Raw genomic sequence first — 17240 nt, forward strand, 5'->3', positions numbered from 1 at the left:
TATTGGAATAAACCACCACTTCGAAGATACACACAAACATCATCACTTTGACGTGATTTCATGTTTTGTGATGGTTGATTGTGTTTAATGGATTAAAGGTTGTGATGGTTTATTGTGTTTAATGAGTTAAGGGTTGTGAGAGTAGAATACATGAGAAGAGAAATGAAAGGGAATGTGTAAAAAATTATGAAATAGGAGGTTGATATTTATAGTGAAATTAGTATTACAAAAAAAAAAAGAAAAAAAAATTACTTAAAGGCTGGATCACCCAGGGGCAATTTGATGACGTGGCTCGCCCCTAGGTAAAAATTTATAATTTTTTTTCTTAGACACAAGTATGGATCATCTCCGGGAGCGATCCATGTGGTTACTTTTGTAAAACCTTTAAAACCTGGTTATTTTGTAAAAATGGTTATTTTCATATTTTCCCTTATATTTTTAATCTGTTTTGGGAAAACGCATGCAACAACTTGGGCCCACCAAGCATCTTTCTGGTTGCATTTCGGTGAACCGGCGCCAATTTCCGTTCGACCGTCGTTGTATTGCATCCTCCATCTCCAAAACCTAAGAGGAATCATCAGTCAATCTTCTTCTCTTTTGATCTTGGTGGAGAGAGAGAGAGAGAGATAGAGAGGAGGAATGGCGATCGACGACGACCAGTCTAAAACTTGCGTCGTCCTCGGAGGCAGAAGCTTCATTGGAAGATGTCTTGTTGTGAGGTTATTGAAACTAGGTAATTGGATCGTTCGAGTTGCCGATTCTGCTCAGTCCCTCCAACTCGATCCTTCTGAGTCCAAGTACGACTCGCCTCTCAACCGTGCTTTCTCTACTGGTCGTGCTTCCTATGCCCACGTTGATCTGCGCCACAAAAGTACAATCATTAACGGTACTTTTTGAGTTCTTGAACTTTTTGCTACTTCATGTAATTGTATTCTTTGTTTTTGAACTTTTTGCTACTTGTAATTTATCAAATTAAGGCAAGCCTGAATGGTGGTTGGTTGTGATTGGTTGTGTGGGGAAGCCTCAGAATGAATGGGGTATTCGCATTTTTATCCTAAACAAGCTTCCATGAAATTCAGTAAAAGAGTCTAGTTCCTGTTTCCCTAAACAAGTCCACATTTATCATGAATTAGTTCTCTAACCTTTTAACTTGTTAATAATTGCACAGAAAAAACTGATCACTGCATTGATTTTATGAAGGTACTAGGATTGAGATATTTGGAGGTAAAAAGGTAAAAAAAATCCATGCCAGATTTGAGGTTTGGAAGTACTGGGGTTGAAGTTTTAAAACCAGAAGTCGACCTCTTTTGGGACTTGAATAATTCTTTCATAGAGTTAAACAAACCCATTGGTATTTTGGTAATTTTGCACTAGGAGATGAATGCAAATATGCAATCAAGTAAATAGCTTTCAAAGAGGATTACCTAGTGAATACTGTATGTTTGGTGCTATTTGATCAAAAACTTCCGTTTAATGCTTACATAGGTGTAATCGGATGGTTTGAGGAGTCAATGTAACATTTGTTCAAGTCTAAATGTTTGTTTCAAGAAGGCATTCCAATAATTGAATCAATTTACAGTCAATCTCTTAATTATTTACAGTGTAGGAATTAAATTATTTATTCATTATAAATAAGCATATAAAACATATAAGGAAATAAATGAAAGGAAATACAGAATTACATAAGGGATTTTGTGGTGTATTTTTTTTCTCTGTACCCTTTCCCTTTTTTTAATATACTAATGAGCGTACTGTTTTTAGCTCGAGATTTTTTTAACATATAATCCATATTTTTATTCATGTTTTGGCCTAGGTTTATTAAAATTACTCCTATAGTCTCTGGCCCATTCAGTGCTTTTGGTATCGTAAATCTCAGCAATTTTAGTGGTTTTTGGATGATTCGATATTTAAGAATGACATTTCTTTTGGAATGCTTGTTAATTTTGTCAGATTATGTGCTATTTGCTTCTGTTAATTGTTCTTACTGAGGATTACTGAATAACTCGAAAATCGAGTAACCCAAAACCGTATACCTAAACCTCATTCGGTTTGGATGGGTTATTCGACTTTTGAAATTTTTTATACTCCTAAGTGTGCCCCCGATCACTGCCTTCCTGGATCCTCACTGCTATAGTCAACAACTTTCATTTCATATGTAACATTGTGTATATGTATCAATGACTTAATTTGCTGTTGTTAATCATGACATGAAAGTTGGCTCTCTCCTTATGCAAAATCTTGGTTTTTTAAACCTATAAAGGACATTGCAACTAGAATGTTCTTCTTTTGATGTGGAAGCAATCTTCTCATAGTGGTTTTCATTCTTTCTTGTCATTAACAGAATATGCACTCCTCTTTTGAAATTTCACCTCCTTGCACTTTTAGATTCTGTCCTTAAGACGTGAAATAGGTGCTGATTTGTGTAAACTTTGCTTGTCTGCCCGGGATTGATTCACCATCTTACATTATTGTAGCAAAAGAGATTGTGCAACTTTTTGACTTCTAAACTTCAATATTATTTCCATCTTTAAACTACTTCCACATCCTAGAACTTCCTTTGTTGAAGTGTGACTCAAAAGTCTAAGAAATTATCTTACTTGCTGTGTCATTGTATTAATTTATACACACACTGGAACCAAGTGATATTCGAATAGACATTACTCTCCCATTATCATCGTCCACTGTCCATCAGACTATCCATCATTAATAGAACAAGGTAGTTATATGCTATGGATATGGAAAATAGCACAATGGCTCTTCTGTCTCTCGATTGCATACTTCTGTTTATATGTGCCTTTATAACCTAAGCTTCAGGACAAGGGCTTAACTATTTCATCAATAACGTTTTCTTTGCAGCTATTGAAGGTTCAGAAGTCGTATTTTACATGGATGATATTGATTCTTGCAATCATGATTTCTATTTTGGTTACTCAATAATTGTTCGAGGTTAATCATCTCTTCACCTTTAACTAGGCCTTGTTCTGATTTGAAACTATTTCTATTGTTAATCATTTTTATCTTGTATATTTCATGTTATGTAGGTGTGAAAAATGTTGTCAATGCTTGTCGGCGATGCAAAGTTAAGCGGCTAATATACAACAGTACTGCAGATGTAGTGTTTGATAATTCACATGATATAATCAGCGGAAACGAGACACTATTATACTCTTCAAAAGTATGTGATCATCTACAATATTTCCATTGTTTTTTATGAACGAGTAATACTCTCCCATCCACATTGAGCGTTGTGCTTACTTCTCTGAGTATATAAAAAAATGAGCATAATCCCACAGTAAGTGGCTACTTCCTAACTCTAAAAGCCTTAAGTTGGTTCTTCTGTTAATAGTATATCTACTTCATATCAAAGTACAATGCAATGTGACATTTGTGAACTACTTAAGTTTTTTTCAGAAAAAAAATCTAGACTTCTCTTCACACCTTTAATGAATTTAGTTTCGTATGTCTTACTCTTGGATTTCAGATCTTCAAATGATATGTTTGGGTGGATGAACTGGTAAAAGAACAATCAACATTATAGTAGTAGAAGTCAGAGTTAAACTGCATTAAGGTCAATTAATTTCTTTTTGCTTACCTAATTAAAGGCGATGCTCAATGAGGAAAGGTGGGATTAATTTACTCTTACTAAGCCTCTCAGTGATATAATTCTTTGTTGTTTCACAGTTTAAGAATTTGTATTGTGAACTCAAGTCTCAAGCAGAGGCACATGTTTTGCTTGCTAACGACATTGATGGGCTCCTTACATGTGCTCTTCGCCCTAGCAATGTTTTTGGACCTGGAGACAAGTTTCTCTTGCCATCTCTTATCGAAGTTGCAAAATCTGGTTGGGCCAAGGTTTGGAAACTACATTGCTATTTATTTAAATGTATTCTTTCTTCTTTCCTATTTACTTGCTGCATCTGTAACCATTGATGGAAAGAGATTAACAGTTATTCTAAATCTACGTCAAACAGACAATAATAATCAGCTTCTCACAGAATTACACTATAACCTTGGTATAGATTTTCCTGTTAGTTTATTTATTTATTGATTTATCATTGTTGGTATATCAATTTTTAGGTGGTACACAACAATAGAGTATGTTGCTGGTTCAAATGATTGGAGTACATCAATTACGTTTTGCTGTATATGACTGGTAGACCATCTAAATTATTTTGGTCCATTGCTTATAAACAAAATGTGCTCCAGTTGATAGAAAAGAGTGATCCCTTTGTTTCTGATACTTCCATAAAGAAGTGTTCCTTTTTCGTGATATACAAAATGACGCTGATACTCCTAGCATCCAGTTTAGCACCAATAAATTATACTTTTAGTTTTCATCCCATTATATTCAACAAAAATCCCAACTTAAATTAATATCTTTGAAGTTAGAATCATGGCAGAGCTTAGAGTGATTTTTTTCAATCTTACAGCTACAAGCCCTTAGACCTAGATTGTGCTGCCAAAAGCAGTGGCAACTGTTTGCAATCAACTGCAATCCTAGCAACTGCAGTTCTCACCTCTTCAAACACCTAAGCTTCCGTAATCTGCAGTTTGAAAACCTAAATTGCCATCTCTTCCACTGTGTCACCTCTGACTGCTGCCTTTACTTTCACAATTTCATTTTCTCAATGTTTTTGTTGGTTTCTGAGTTAAGCTTAATTCCTTTCTTTATTTGAGGGGGGAGGGGGGGGGTAGAGGAGCTAATAGCATTGCTCAAGGCCAAGTATTTGTTTGCCATTGCTGATTGCATCATGTAGTCTATGTTCTTATTGGCACTCAACTGTCTATGCTTTTGTCAGTTATGCAGTTCTAATGGAAGTGCCTTTCTTGGTTATTCTTTATATAAGTAATAGAGTCTCTCATTCCAGTTCATTATAGGAAGTGATCAGACCATTTCTGACTTTACATACGTGGAAAATGTTGCTCATGCCCTAGTTTGTGCCGAAGTTGCTTTGGCTTCTCGCATGTTCATTGTGTCTGGAAAGGTAGCAACAAATTTCTGGCATTCTTTTTTCTTTCTGCTTTGTTGAGACCAATGTTTAAATGGTAAGGTTCGATATGTTGTAGGTATTCTTCATCACTAATTTTGAGCCAGCAAGATCTTGGCAATTTGCGTTGTGTATGCTGGAGGGGTTAGGTTATTACAGGTAATCAATGCATCTTAGTTTGTTGTTGAACTGACATGAACCTGTTTCCCTCTTTTCCCATTCTCTTTATTGATAAAATATCTGAAACCTGTATGCCGCATGCAGTATGAAAGAGTAGTGTCCTTATTGTGTTTCCCCTTGTTATTCTCACTAGTCACTACTGATTTCCTTCATTCCCTTTAAAGTTCTTGGGTTGCTCTCATGATGTACCAGTAAGAGTGTCACTAAATATTAGTTCCATGGGCTCAGAACCATCTTAATCTTATAGTTTATTACTCCTCCCATCCACAATAATCACAATGTTTGATCCATAAACAAATAGGTGGTTGTTATTAGAAAAAATTCCAAAATTCCTTTTCTCACAAGTTGTATACCCCAAGTTGCCTCATGGGTAGGATGGTGGCATATCAGGTTCAACCATCACTTACTGCTACTGCTGACTCGCAATGATCCCCCCCCCCTGATGGCCATCGGGACCCTCCAAAATGTGGCATCTACCCTTCTTATTCCTAATTTTAATTTTAACATGTCAGAAAAGGAAATGTTGCAACTCTTTCCAGTCATCTAAGAGAAAATGTTTCCATTCTTGTGGGATGGGGGGACTATATTACATAATTTCTGCCCTTAGTTTAGATTGCTTGCTGATGATATCGGTTTGGACTTTGGACTATGGAATGAGGTTCGAGTGCATATTGTTAACTATGATGGATGTGTTCACATTTGACAGTACATTAATTTTTCTTAACTTCCGTACTTGTTGAGTAGTAGAGTAGAGGATTATAGCTGGTGTTTTACATGTTGACTTTGCTTCTTGTTATTGTTAGAAGTTGTCATACTTATCTTAATGAGTAGTAATCTTATAACTAAATTGTTGTGTTGACTTCATAGCTGGTAATGTCATGATAACCATAGCTCTAGAATTTTCAGCTGACAAATTTGTATCATATCTTAAAAATAAAATATTGGTATTGTTCGGGTTCTGATGATTGCTATCAAGCATAAAATTATTTTCTTTAGTGTGAATTGCACAAATCGTCTCTTAAGAGCTGATTTATCTGATTTACTGTTCTCTTTATTTAGGTCACCATGACCTTCTATTTGGAATTTTCAGTTTGAGATGAATATTAGATTCTTAAAAAAATAGTTAGCTAAGTCACACATCAGCGGGGTTTGGCGGGTGCATCTACAGATGCACAAAAAGCCCAAGCCTGAAGCCTATCCAAAAAAAGCTCGGGCCTATCAAGCCCAAGTCAGGTCTATAAGCCAGCCAAGCTATTTTTTCAGAAGCCCGAAAAATCCTGGTCTGAAAAATTCCGATTGGGCCCATTTTCACACAAAAATCCCCTGTTTATTTTTTGTTTACTGAAAATGGGCTTCGAAGGCCTGGGCCTAGTTTATATTAGGTCATAGTTTTTCCAAGTTTCTACTACATCCTGGAGTTCTACTGTTGGTATTGAGGGTTATTTTTCATCATTCACTTCACATTTTGTTTTAGTTTCGTGAACTCTTAATGGCCATTTTTATTTGTTATTCTCTGCATTTTATCCTTCGTTACTGATTTGGTGAAATGTCGAATGATAATCAGAAACATAAGAATCTTGTTGCTATTTGCTTGTCATGGTTTTTGAATTTTGATCCTTGTATATAACCGCAGGCCGATCATCAAGCTTCCGGCTGTCGTTGTACGGTTGATTGTTTTTCTCATAAAATGGATGCATTCAAATATGAACTTCAGAGACCTTAAGCATGTTTCAGTTCACAATGTAATCCAATTAATGTCACACACTAGAACTTATAACTGCTCTGCAGCTGAGCGGCATATTGAATACTCGCCAATCGTTTCACTGGATGTAAGTTTTATAGGTTAAACGTGTGTAGGTATATGCTATATTTCTTGAAATTCATGCTGTGTTTTTCATACATTTTTGTATTCTAAAATATTATATTAGTTATGTAGCATTTACGTAACATACGCACATACAGACTTCTCCCTTAAACTGCTTAAAGCAGCAATTCAGTAGGACAAAAGAAGGGAACAAGGGAAGGTGGAGTGGCACCGTACAAATTATCCTGCTGAAGTTGATAGGTAGTTTCATACGACCATTGTGAGGCATGTTACACCTAGCCATCCTTGAGGCAGACTGTAGGGCCATAAAAACATCATGCGTGTAAAATCTGTTCAGCTTTATACGAACTGATACGATCAGAAACAAAAATATGTGGTTGGCATTGGTGGAGCAAATGAGAACATTGTTCCTTTCTAATGATAAGGAGACCTTGCACTAACAGGATGGCTACAGGAGAGATACAATAGGCTCAAGTTAACATGGATGTAACAGACTACCAATGGTTGGAATCCGAACAAGGAGTTGACCTTACATAGGAGAGCATTGAGAATGTTTCCGAAGCCTTTACTTCACTATTTCCAAGGCTTGTTACTTTTAATAATTGACCGTGTCCTGGTGTGTTTCTTTTGAATTCTTACTTGTTTCCCACTGAGGGGGTGGGGTTGTGGGTTTGGCTTTACATTGATAGTAAGTTGTTCTTCAATATGGCAATGGAATTGAATCATGATGTTAGCTAATTTATGATTTTTATTTAGCTTTTTGTGTTTATTTGTATTGTTCTCGTTGATGGCTGACAGGATGGTATCACATTGACTGTCAAATCATTCACTCATTTAGCTAAGGATTTGCCTTCTACAAGACTTGGTGACTTAATTGAACAATCAAAAATGGAGGAGCTGCTAGGGAGTGGGGAAGGTAAGTATCATGTCTACATGCTTCTATATATTAATCTCTATGAAGGGGGCATGAGTGTCTCTCATGTAGATGAGGTTCCATCACTTGTTTTTCTAATCAAACTTGCATTTTGTCACATGTTTTGTGATCTTCTTTTTTCCAAAACCACGTCATTGATGTTTTAGTGGATGAAATATAAGTTTGGCTTTGTGCCAATGATTGACTGGCTGGTTTGTGATAAGTGGGAGAGGTAGGAGCAAGATATCAAAATTGGCAAGTTTAAGTTGAAATCAAAGCAAGGTTACTTCTGAAAAATTGTTATTGTACATCTCTATTTAGGTAACTTTTTAGAGTGAACATTATTTATTATGCATCTTTATGGGTTTAATATGGTTGAGTATCTTTATTTTTCTGCTTGGTGAAAACCATCCTTCAAGCCTACGTGTCATTTGGTTTCCTCAATAGAAACGAGTATTCAAAAAATATCTTGATTAACAGATACCACAAAGAAAAGGCAGGGAGCAAGCTGAGTTTCCAATAATAGAAAAGCTAACGGGGTGTTCTGTTCGCAGAATGGAATTTGGTGGAATTGGAATCCGTCAAAGGAATTTGACTTTGAAGGAATTTGAATGGAGTTTGATGGAATTTGACCACGCGTTTGGTTGGTAGGAATTAAAATGGAAACTCTCGAAAGAATTGGAATATCAATTAGTGGCATGGTGATATTGGTAGTTGTAGGTGGGGGGGTGTGGGCAGAGGGGGTGAGAGTTGTGATGATGACACTAGTGGTATTGGTGATGGCATTGTCCACCTGCCCTCGACACCCTAACCCTTGGTCCCCTAAGCCCCCACCACCACCTCGACCATCGCCCCCATCCTAACCTAATCCTATGCCCCCGATCCTACCCCTCCTGCCCCCGTCCCCCCGCCCAATCCCCGTTTGCAAGCCCACGCCAGCTAGGGGTGAGCAAAACTCGAAAAACCCGACCCAAAAATCGCTGAACCATTCGACCCCGAAACCCAAACCCCGATAGTATAATCATATATGTAGGATCGGATAGGTATCCAAATCAAACCCCCGATCCGTCTGAATACCCGAACTATTATTATATTATATATATATATATTTTTTTTACTTATAGTATTATCTAAATTCTAAACTATAAATTCTATTTCTAATTTCTAAAATCTAAACCTAATATCTCTATCTCTCAAAAATATGGTCGGCGACTCACACGACTATGTCTATCGTCAAGGCGTCGACACTCAACCCACAACACAACAACATTCTGTCGGTCATCGGCCATCGCCCACAAGCATCTTTGCGTCTGCTATCGACCTACCACTCCCAAGTTTCAAACTTTCAAGTTTCAATCGATTAAATTCTGGAAAAGGAAAATTCTTGAATCAAGTTTCAATCGATTAAGTTTGAATCAATTAAGCCTACGCCAAGTTTCCAGCACCACCCCATCCATCGACCTACACCAATCATCGCCCCCACCATCACCTCTGGTTCTCTAACCCCCCGTACCCACCCATCCGCCCTGCACCCCACCCCAACACTGGTTCTACCCCAAATGCCCCCGGTCCGCACCCAACCCTCGTAATTACCATTTCCCACGGTTCTATAATACGCCACCTATCCCTTGGTCACCCCTATGCATACCCTACCCCACCCACGTAGTCGAGGGTAGTTGTGACGTTGACAATAGTGGCATGGTGGTCGGCATGGGGTTGTAGGAATAACGACGACAATAGTGGCATGGTGGTCGATGAGGTGGGAGTGGGGTGGTAGCTATGACTATGACGACAATAGTGGCATGGTGGTCGGTGGGGGTGGATTAGTTGTAAGGGGGATGTGGTATAATGGTTGGATGGCAGGGTGGTGTGGGTGGGTGACGGGTTGGGGTTGGGGGTGGCAGTTGTGATGACAACAATAATGGCATGGTGGTTTGTGGCAAGGGTGGGGTTGGTGTGGGTAAGTGATGGGGTGGGTGTGATAGATGTGACGAAGACAATAGTGTCGTGGTGGTTAGTGGTGGGTTGGGGGTTCTGATGGGTGGGTGGCGGTTGTGATGGTGAAAATAGTGGTGTGGTGGTGGGGGTATAGTAGCATGGTCGTGGTGGGGGCAGGGTGTGGTTCATATTGGTTAAAATGGATGCAGAAGGATGGAATTCAATTCCTTCCATTATGCCAAGGAATGATGAATTCAGAGCGGATACATGTATTAGTTGTAGGGGTCAAAGGCCCCCAACTAACCACCAAGAAACCTCCCGACAAAGCATTATTTGTAACTTCAAAAACATTTTTTAACCTAAAATTACTAATAGGCCCCCAACAATTAAAAGGTAAGGCCCCAAATCTAATTTCTACCATCTCATTTACATATCAAGGAGTTACCAATTTAAGCATCAATTAAACTCTAATACCCTTAATTTCTAAGTCTCAACTCATTGAAAGTCTTCTTATTATGTTTTGTTACTATAATGCTCATAATTTGATCAATCACTATTTTTTGTTCTTTTCCAACTTTCTTTTTGCATTTTATTGTTTTATAGATTTATAGTTATTGTAATTTGCTAGTTATTAATTATCTATATCTTAATTGTTATTTAATTTAGGTTCTTGAGTTTGTCACTTTGATATGGAGTTTGTTACTAGTCTGTCTTTTATTTATGATATCTTGGTCTTTTACTATCTGATTTACTTCTAAGTAGCTCTAATTTCTTGACCTCTTGCTCTCTGATTTCGCTTCCGACTATCAATGTGTAATGTGTTCATTTGCTTTTAGTTAAATCGAAATAGTAAATTATGTAGGTACCTGTATTAATGTCTCGGTTTATACGAAATTGTAAAAAATTAATCGAAAAACAGAAAAAGTTATATTTATTTGATTAAACTGAACTGTTAAAGCCGAAAACCGAATAACCCGAAATCGGCTTGGTTAGAACAGGTTATTCGCTTTCAGATTTTTTTTGACACCCCTAAGCATATCCCTAATAATAAATGTTTTTGGGTCCGGCACCGAATGAATTCATTGATTTGTGGAATTCAATGGAATTTAAAGGATTCCATTCATTTCTAGAAGTGAACCAAACAAAGGAATTGGAATTTGGTCAAAGGAATTTGTCATTCCAATTCCTTCAAATTCCGCAAACCAAACGGCCCCTAAAAGTTTCTAGCAGCAAACCACTGATAACTATTGCTAAATTATTGATGCAAAGAGAAGAAGTTATGTGGCGAATGATGGGAGCCACAGTCTATGGTTTCATATGCAGGGAAGTAGTAGAAGATTACTGGAGAGAAGAGACAAGATATGCAGGGAAGTAGTAGAAGATGAGATAGAGAGAAGGCCCAAGTGTGATTGTCTGTTAACTTTGCCTTTTGTATAGTATATATAGGGTTGGGTTCCGGTGAGAAGGGAAGTTATGGTGATAAGCGTAATAAGAGATCTCCACTCTTGGATTAATCCTAATTGAATGTCAACACTAATGAGTTACACCGATATGCACCGGATCAATTCCCTTCCAAAGCGCAATTCATGGGTGGGCATGAGATTAAAAGTGATCAAGGGTTCATATCTTCTTACACTTCTCACCATAACTTCCCTTCTTAGACGATTCTTCACCTATATAATATATATATATATATATATATATCCAAAGGTTATTTTGAGAAGTGGTAAATATTTGAGAAATTAAAGAAGTGAACCTAGCCCTTCATATGGTCAAGATCGGATTTGACTGGTCAATAATTGCGGCTTTGACTGGTCAATAATTGCGGCTTTGACTGGTCAATAATTGCGGCTTTGACTGGTCAACAATTACGTCTTTGACTGGTCAATAATTATGGCTTTGACTAGTCAAAAATTGCGGCTATGCAAAATATAGAGAGAGTAGTTTCGTAACTTTTATAAATAGGCGGCAAACGGGTTCATATACGAACCTATGTGATTCACATATGAACCATATGTTTATATGTGAACTCGTGTAATTCACATATGAACTCTTTTAACCGATTCACATATGAACCCGTGTGATTCACATATGAACCCATGTGATTCACGTATGAACTAATTAACCGATTCCTATATGAACCCTTGTGATTCACATATGAACTAATTAACATGAACCTGTGTGATTCACATATGAACTAATTAACTGATTCGTATATGAACGAATTGGTTCAGTTCATAATGAATCAGTTAATTAGTTCACATGTGAACTAATTAACGTGTTCACATATGAACATATATATCACATGTCTATCACATGGGTTCACATATAAACCTGTTTGCCGCTTGTTTGTGAAAGTTATGACAATATCCCTCTATCTTCCTCATACCCATGCAAGGATTATCCAATGCTTCATGGTCAAACCCACAAATGTTGATCAGATGAGGATCACTTCTTTACTTCTCAAATATTTACCACTTCTCAAATTAACCTTTCCCTATATCCATATATATATATATGTATGTATATATATGTATGAAAGGCTTTTTGTATAATATATTAGTTCAGAAGGTGCTTAATGAGCTCAGTTTTCATTTAGACTAAAAGTGTACAAGACAATAGTCTTATTCAATAAAAATGGCTCGAAAATCAACTTGTACCTCCCTTTAATTAATCTTGCGCCTCATGTGCTTGGCTTTTGTGCCTCGGAAGTTGAGACATGCGCTTTATTGAAGTTGATGGCCCTTAACGAAGGTGAAGATCCAAAATTGCACCTCAATGGGCCTTGGGCCCAGGCAGGCCTTTCCCAACAACCCTTAATGCTACATAAAATATAAAAACATAAAATAATCTACAGATACGTGTATCGATCAGTTATGTGGTAACTATGCTTTTCATAATAAATATTCGAACCTTTGCTTCATCTATGAAGCAGAGTAGTTCCTCCAAGCCAAGAAATTAGAAAATCTGTCTAATACCAGTGTGCATAGCTTCATGGCCCTTCCTCTTGCTTATGTGACAAAATGAAGATGGTTTTCCCCATTCTACTGAGATGTCTGTGGAGACAACTTTGTCCTGTCCTCATCCCTCTTGGTAACTAAAACCCATTCCCTCCTGCTCCATGCGTTGTTGGTATTACCATTTACCGCTATGTTCTCAAGTTGGTGGTGAACAGTCGTGCTATCTAAATATATGTTGTGATAGTGAGGTGTATGATCATTGATTGGTTGTGGCCATTGGTAGACCCAGGTCAATGAGATCTAAACCTTCGAAGAAAATATATTTTTGCATATAATAGTTTCATACGAATTGGGATGAGATAACTACAGATAGATTATGACTTTGCTTTCTCATCTTTATCAAACACAGATGGCCATATTGTAATGTTTGCCAACAGGATTGTTTTTAATACATTATTAGTTTATTACTGGCACTGCCTCTATCCCAAAACAAGTGTCTGCAAACTTCGTAAGTTCAAGGGACGACTTCCAAATCCAAATTGATGAATAAGTATATACTTTTGAAAAACTGTCAACCATGTTAAATATTGGACGAGTAGTGTGAGTGCTTACGAAGTTCCTTTTGAAGTGTAAAAGAATCAGGACCAGATAATTAGGATCAAAGAAAGGCACTTATTGGGGGGGGAGACGAGCAATTATTAATATGATCTCATTTATTCTTTAATATGAATACTCATGGATGTAGAATGTTTCACTACAGTGCTTCTATGTATATACCAAGTGCATGTGGCTTGCCATGATTCCACAAACACTGTTGATTGTGTATAGTCACTCTGAATACCTTTTAGCCTCTCCCTCTCTCCCTCTGTCTATTTATCTATCTATCTGTCTACATATATATTTATGTATTTATGTATATGCACAAAGATGTTTGTGTCAGTGTGCTTGTGCATTCCAGTCAAAAAAGTGCATAAACTCGAAATCAATGTACCACGTGTCTACTTGTAGTATTCATAGTTGGTTCTCTGTGGAATTTCAATAGTTAATACTTGAAAATGGGAAACAACCCAAAAGAAGCACGGCAGTCAAACTTGTATCTCTTTTATTGCAACCTTTGGATTGTTTATACATGTATTTATCATCAGCAAAAGGAGTTGCCACTTAAAATAGGCTATCACCTTTTTCTCATGCTATTTAATTATAAGTTTTTCCTTTTAATCAAACCAATAATTTCCTTTGTCTTGTTATCTTGTGGATGCAGTTGCAGATATTTTATTGTGGAGAGATGAGAGGAGATCATTCTTATGCTTTCTTGGAGTGGGTTTTCTCTATTACTGGTTTTGTGTTTGTGAAAGAAGGATCATCTCCTCTACCGCTTACCTTCTGCTACTCTTGATGGTTGTGCTTTCTGGATATGCTAGACTGTCACCTAAAGTCTATGGATGTTCTAGAATGTCACCTAGAGTGTAAGCATAGCTTCTAAACAACTTAAATATGATGTCAATATGTCTGTTGCTTGCTCTGATTATGGTGATCTTGTTATAGGTCGGTCTGTTCAATCTCAAGGACGATACCATGTTTTGAGGTCTCAGAAATGTGTATGAGGAGTTCTGTTAGAACCGTAGCAAACATATGGAATGCAGTAGGTCATGTAGCTAGATCACTGGCAGAAGGTAGTGACTGGAGTTTGTTTTTCAAGGTATTCAACAATTTAAGTTTTATCTTCTGCTTGTTTTTTCCAGTCCTAGTATTCCATACTTGTAGATTATTTAGATGGCCAGATTTGCCTGTTTTTGTTGCTTTTTAAGTTTTGGCAGCATTTTACTTGTGTCATGCTCCACTTGTTTATTAGATTATAAAAATGAGGTGGGATGCATATTTTTCTACAATGAGCGTGTCTTGTTTTCACTTCAGGTAATTGAACAACCCAATTGATTAAAAATGGAACTTTGAATATTTACTACTCCCTCCATCCCAAAATAAGAGTCCACATTTCTATTTTAATTTAAGTGTATTGTTCAATTTTATCCTTAATTATGACATGCAGAAAAATTACCACCCCCTCTATTAGCAAGGGTAAAATTGTGATTTAGTTGGGGAACCATTTCTTGATCAGCTTCATATTGTCGTCTAAACACTCCTCACCTTTTTATTTTTGCGATTATTAATGCATATTTTTTTGTTATCATATGACACCTTTGTTCAAAAAACTGTTCGTCTCTTTGCATCTGTAACAAATCCCTTACCCCTGCAGGTTGTAGTCTCAATCTATCTTTTCAAGTTGCTCATCGTGAACTTCTTCCCCACGTCACTGGGATTAGGTATTGATTTTTTCTTTTTCTTTTTTTTTTCTTTCGCACCGCTGTTTCATATTAAGGGGTTAGTCTTGAAGCAACTCGTAAAGTAACTCCTCTTTGACCAAAAGGTCATGGATTTTTGAATGGAAATGGAAATCTTTAATGGTGTCCAGTTTGATTTAACAGAATGGGCTAGTAATGCCTGCATTCCTCTACAAAATTGGGGTTGGGGGGAATGAAACTCATATCCTGTTTTCATCCCCTAATTGTTGTATTCATGTTTATTTCCATTTTATTTGTTTGACTATGTTTATCTGATGTTGGTATGTCCTTTAAATGCAGGGTTGGCGTTTTCGTTTATTTTGTTCTTCGTTTATGAGCAATACGATGTTGAAATTGATGGATTAATAGGGATTGTGTTTGAAATAATAAGGCAATGTGTGGTATGTGTGACAAGTCGTATACCAGTGCCAACGCCATCTCCTCTATGTATCAACACCAATAAACCTGCAAAACTGAAGGATCAAAGTTAAGTGTAGTGGTATCTGATTGCAAACAAAAACTTGTAGGTAGTTAGAGAGTCTATCTAGCATGTTTGTATATGAAAATTTGTTTCAACATATAGTGTGCAACTCTATTTCAACAAAGAGAAAAAGAGCTCAAATGGCTAAATCAAGTTGCATCATATACATGGCAATGAGCTCATATATGCCTTTCATGAGTAGTACTTGTTGCTATGATAAGTCAAATGGTGGTTGAAAATTTGGTCATTTCTTTCTATTTGAAACACTAATTATGAGATCTCTCGCTCCCACTTCATACCTCGGAACGCGTTGCTGTTGCTGTTGCATTGCAGAGGTAAAGGCACATTAACATCTTAACTGGAAATGGTTGGGGAAAGCAAAGGTTAAGTGGAGATTGCGCCTATATAGCTCCAAAGACAAAAGTCTGGTGGTTTTAGTTGGGTTAGACTATTGATGAGTATTTGCATAAAAAATTGGTATCAGAAAGGAAATGTTAATAGAACATCTAATTGGCATCCAGTTTTTTGTCACCATTTCCCACCTTGAAATCGTATATTTAAGAGAAAATCATATAAGCATAGAACATACCAAATAGACGTGAATAGAACGTATGTACTTGGTTAACTGATAAGAGATAAATTGTTTACTTAGGGGTCATTTACCAAGTGCTTATCGAGTAAGCATTTATTTGCACAAGCTGCCATCTTCACTTATGTTATCAGGAAAAGTTCTTGCATAAAATGGATTGTTTTTAAGCGTCTTTTACTCAACAAAAGCTTAATGGGTAAGAGTCATTTCTCACACATAGCGTACAAGATTCTTGCTCCTTACTATACATATTTGGTAAGATAAATGATACCTAGTAAGTGTTTTGTAAACGATATTAAATGAAAGCCGGCCCCGAGGAATTGAAGAATTATAGATAAATTTACAAAATATAATTTTATAAATAGAAAACTTAACATTGTCAAACAAATTGAAAAGCCTTATGGAAACCCTAATATTCTTGTAGAACTTAAAGCAGACCAGTTAAAAATTTGAGTTTCTTTTCGCAAAGCAATGAAAAAAGTTATAGAATTAATTGAACAAGCTGATACGTAAGGAATTCAAGTACAAATTGCAGAATTTTTTTGGTTATTGCAGACTAAATCTTTAATAGAAGGACAGAGATATCATTGAAGTTTAATACAGTGAAAATCTTCTTTTTCCATATCTAGATGAAGTCATAATGTCAGAAAGTACAGGTTTAAAAGAATATCAGAATCATGATCCATCCATTATAATCCGGGCAAACTGCATAATCTATTAGTTCTTAATTCTTTCGAGACTAATATTGAAAAAGGCAAAGCCTAAGCCAACTCTTGTTTAAAACCCTCATCAACTACTCATTTATCTCTCAAAAGATAAGTGTTTCATTAACACTTGGGGCACGCAACTCATAATCTATTGGTTTCTCATTTGGAGTTAATTGATATTGAAAAAGATTGATAATGTCCCCCCTTCAAGTCTTTTTTATCACAATTTGAGTCAGATAAATTTGTGTAATCCACATTGTTTTATCAATTTGAGCTTATTGTGAAGCATTAGTTGCTTTATATTTTCTACACTGCACAAA

At 36.6% G+C, this 17240-nt stretch overlaps 1 protein-coding gene across 2 annotated transcripts; it reads left to right on the plus strand.

The window, feature by feature from the left end:
* The first annotated feature begins 588 nt into the window (after nt 1-588).
* On the plus strand, nt 589-15765 carry LOC112522090 (3beta-hydroxysteroid-dehydrogenase/decarboxylase-like). Of its 2 annotated transcripts, none has more exons than XM_025131167.1 (12): nt 589-886; nt 2857-2946; nt 3042-3175; nt 3682-3852; nt 4869-4985; nt 5068-5147; nt 6802-6997; nt 7792-7909; nt 14066-14270; nt 14350-14503; nt 15059-15125; nt 15444-15765. In XM_025131167.1, exons 1-12 carry the CDS (start codon nt 640-642, stop codon nt 15632-15634), a joined length of 1770 nt encoding a protein of 589 aa, XP_024986935.1. In that variant the 5' UTR covers nt 589-639; the 3' UTR covers nt 15635-15765. The 2 variants fall into 2 exon arrangements, with proteins under 2 accessions (XP_024986935.1, XP_024986943.1); XM_025131175.1 differs by having other exon boundaries at nt 14350-14477; nt 15444-15552.
* Nucleotides 15766-17240: the final 1475 nt, after the last annotated feature.

Source organism: Cynara cardunculus (genome assembly GCF_001531365.2).
Source record: "Cynara cardunculus var. scolymus isolate 2C chromosome LG 1, CcrdV1, whole genome shotgun sequence".
NCBI lineage: Eukaryota > Viridiplantae > Streptophyta > Magnoliopsida > Asterales > Asteraceae > Cynara > Cynara cardunculus.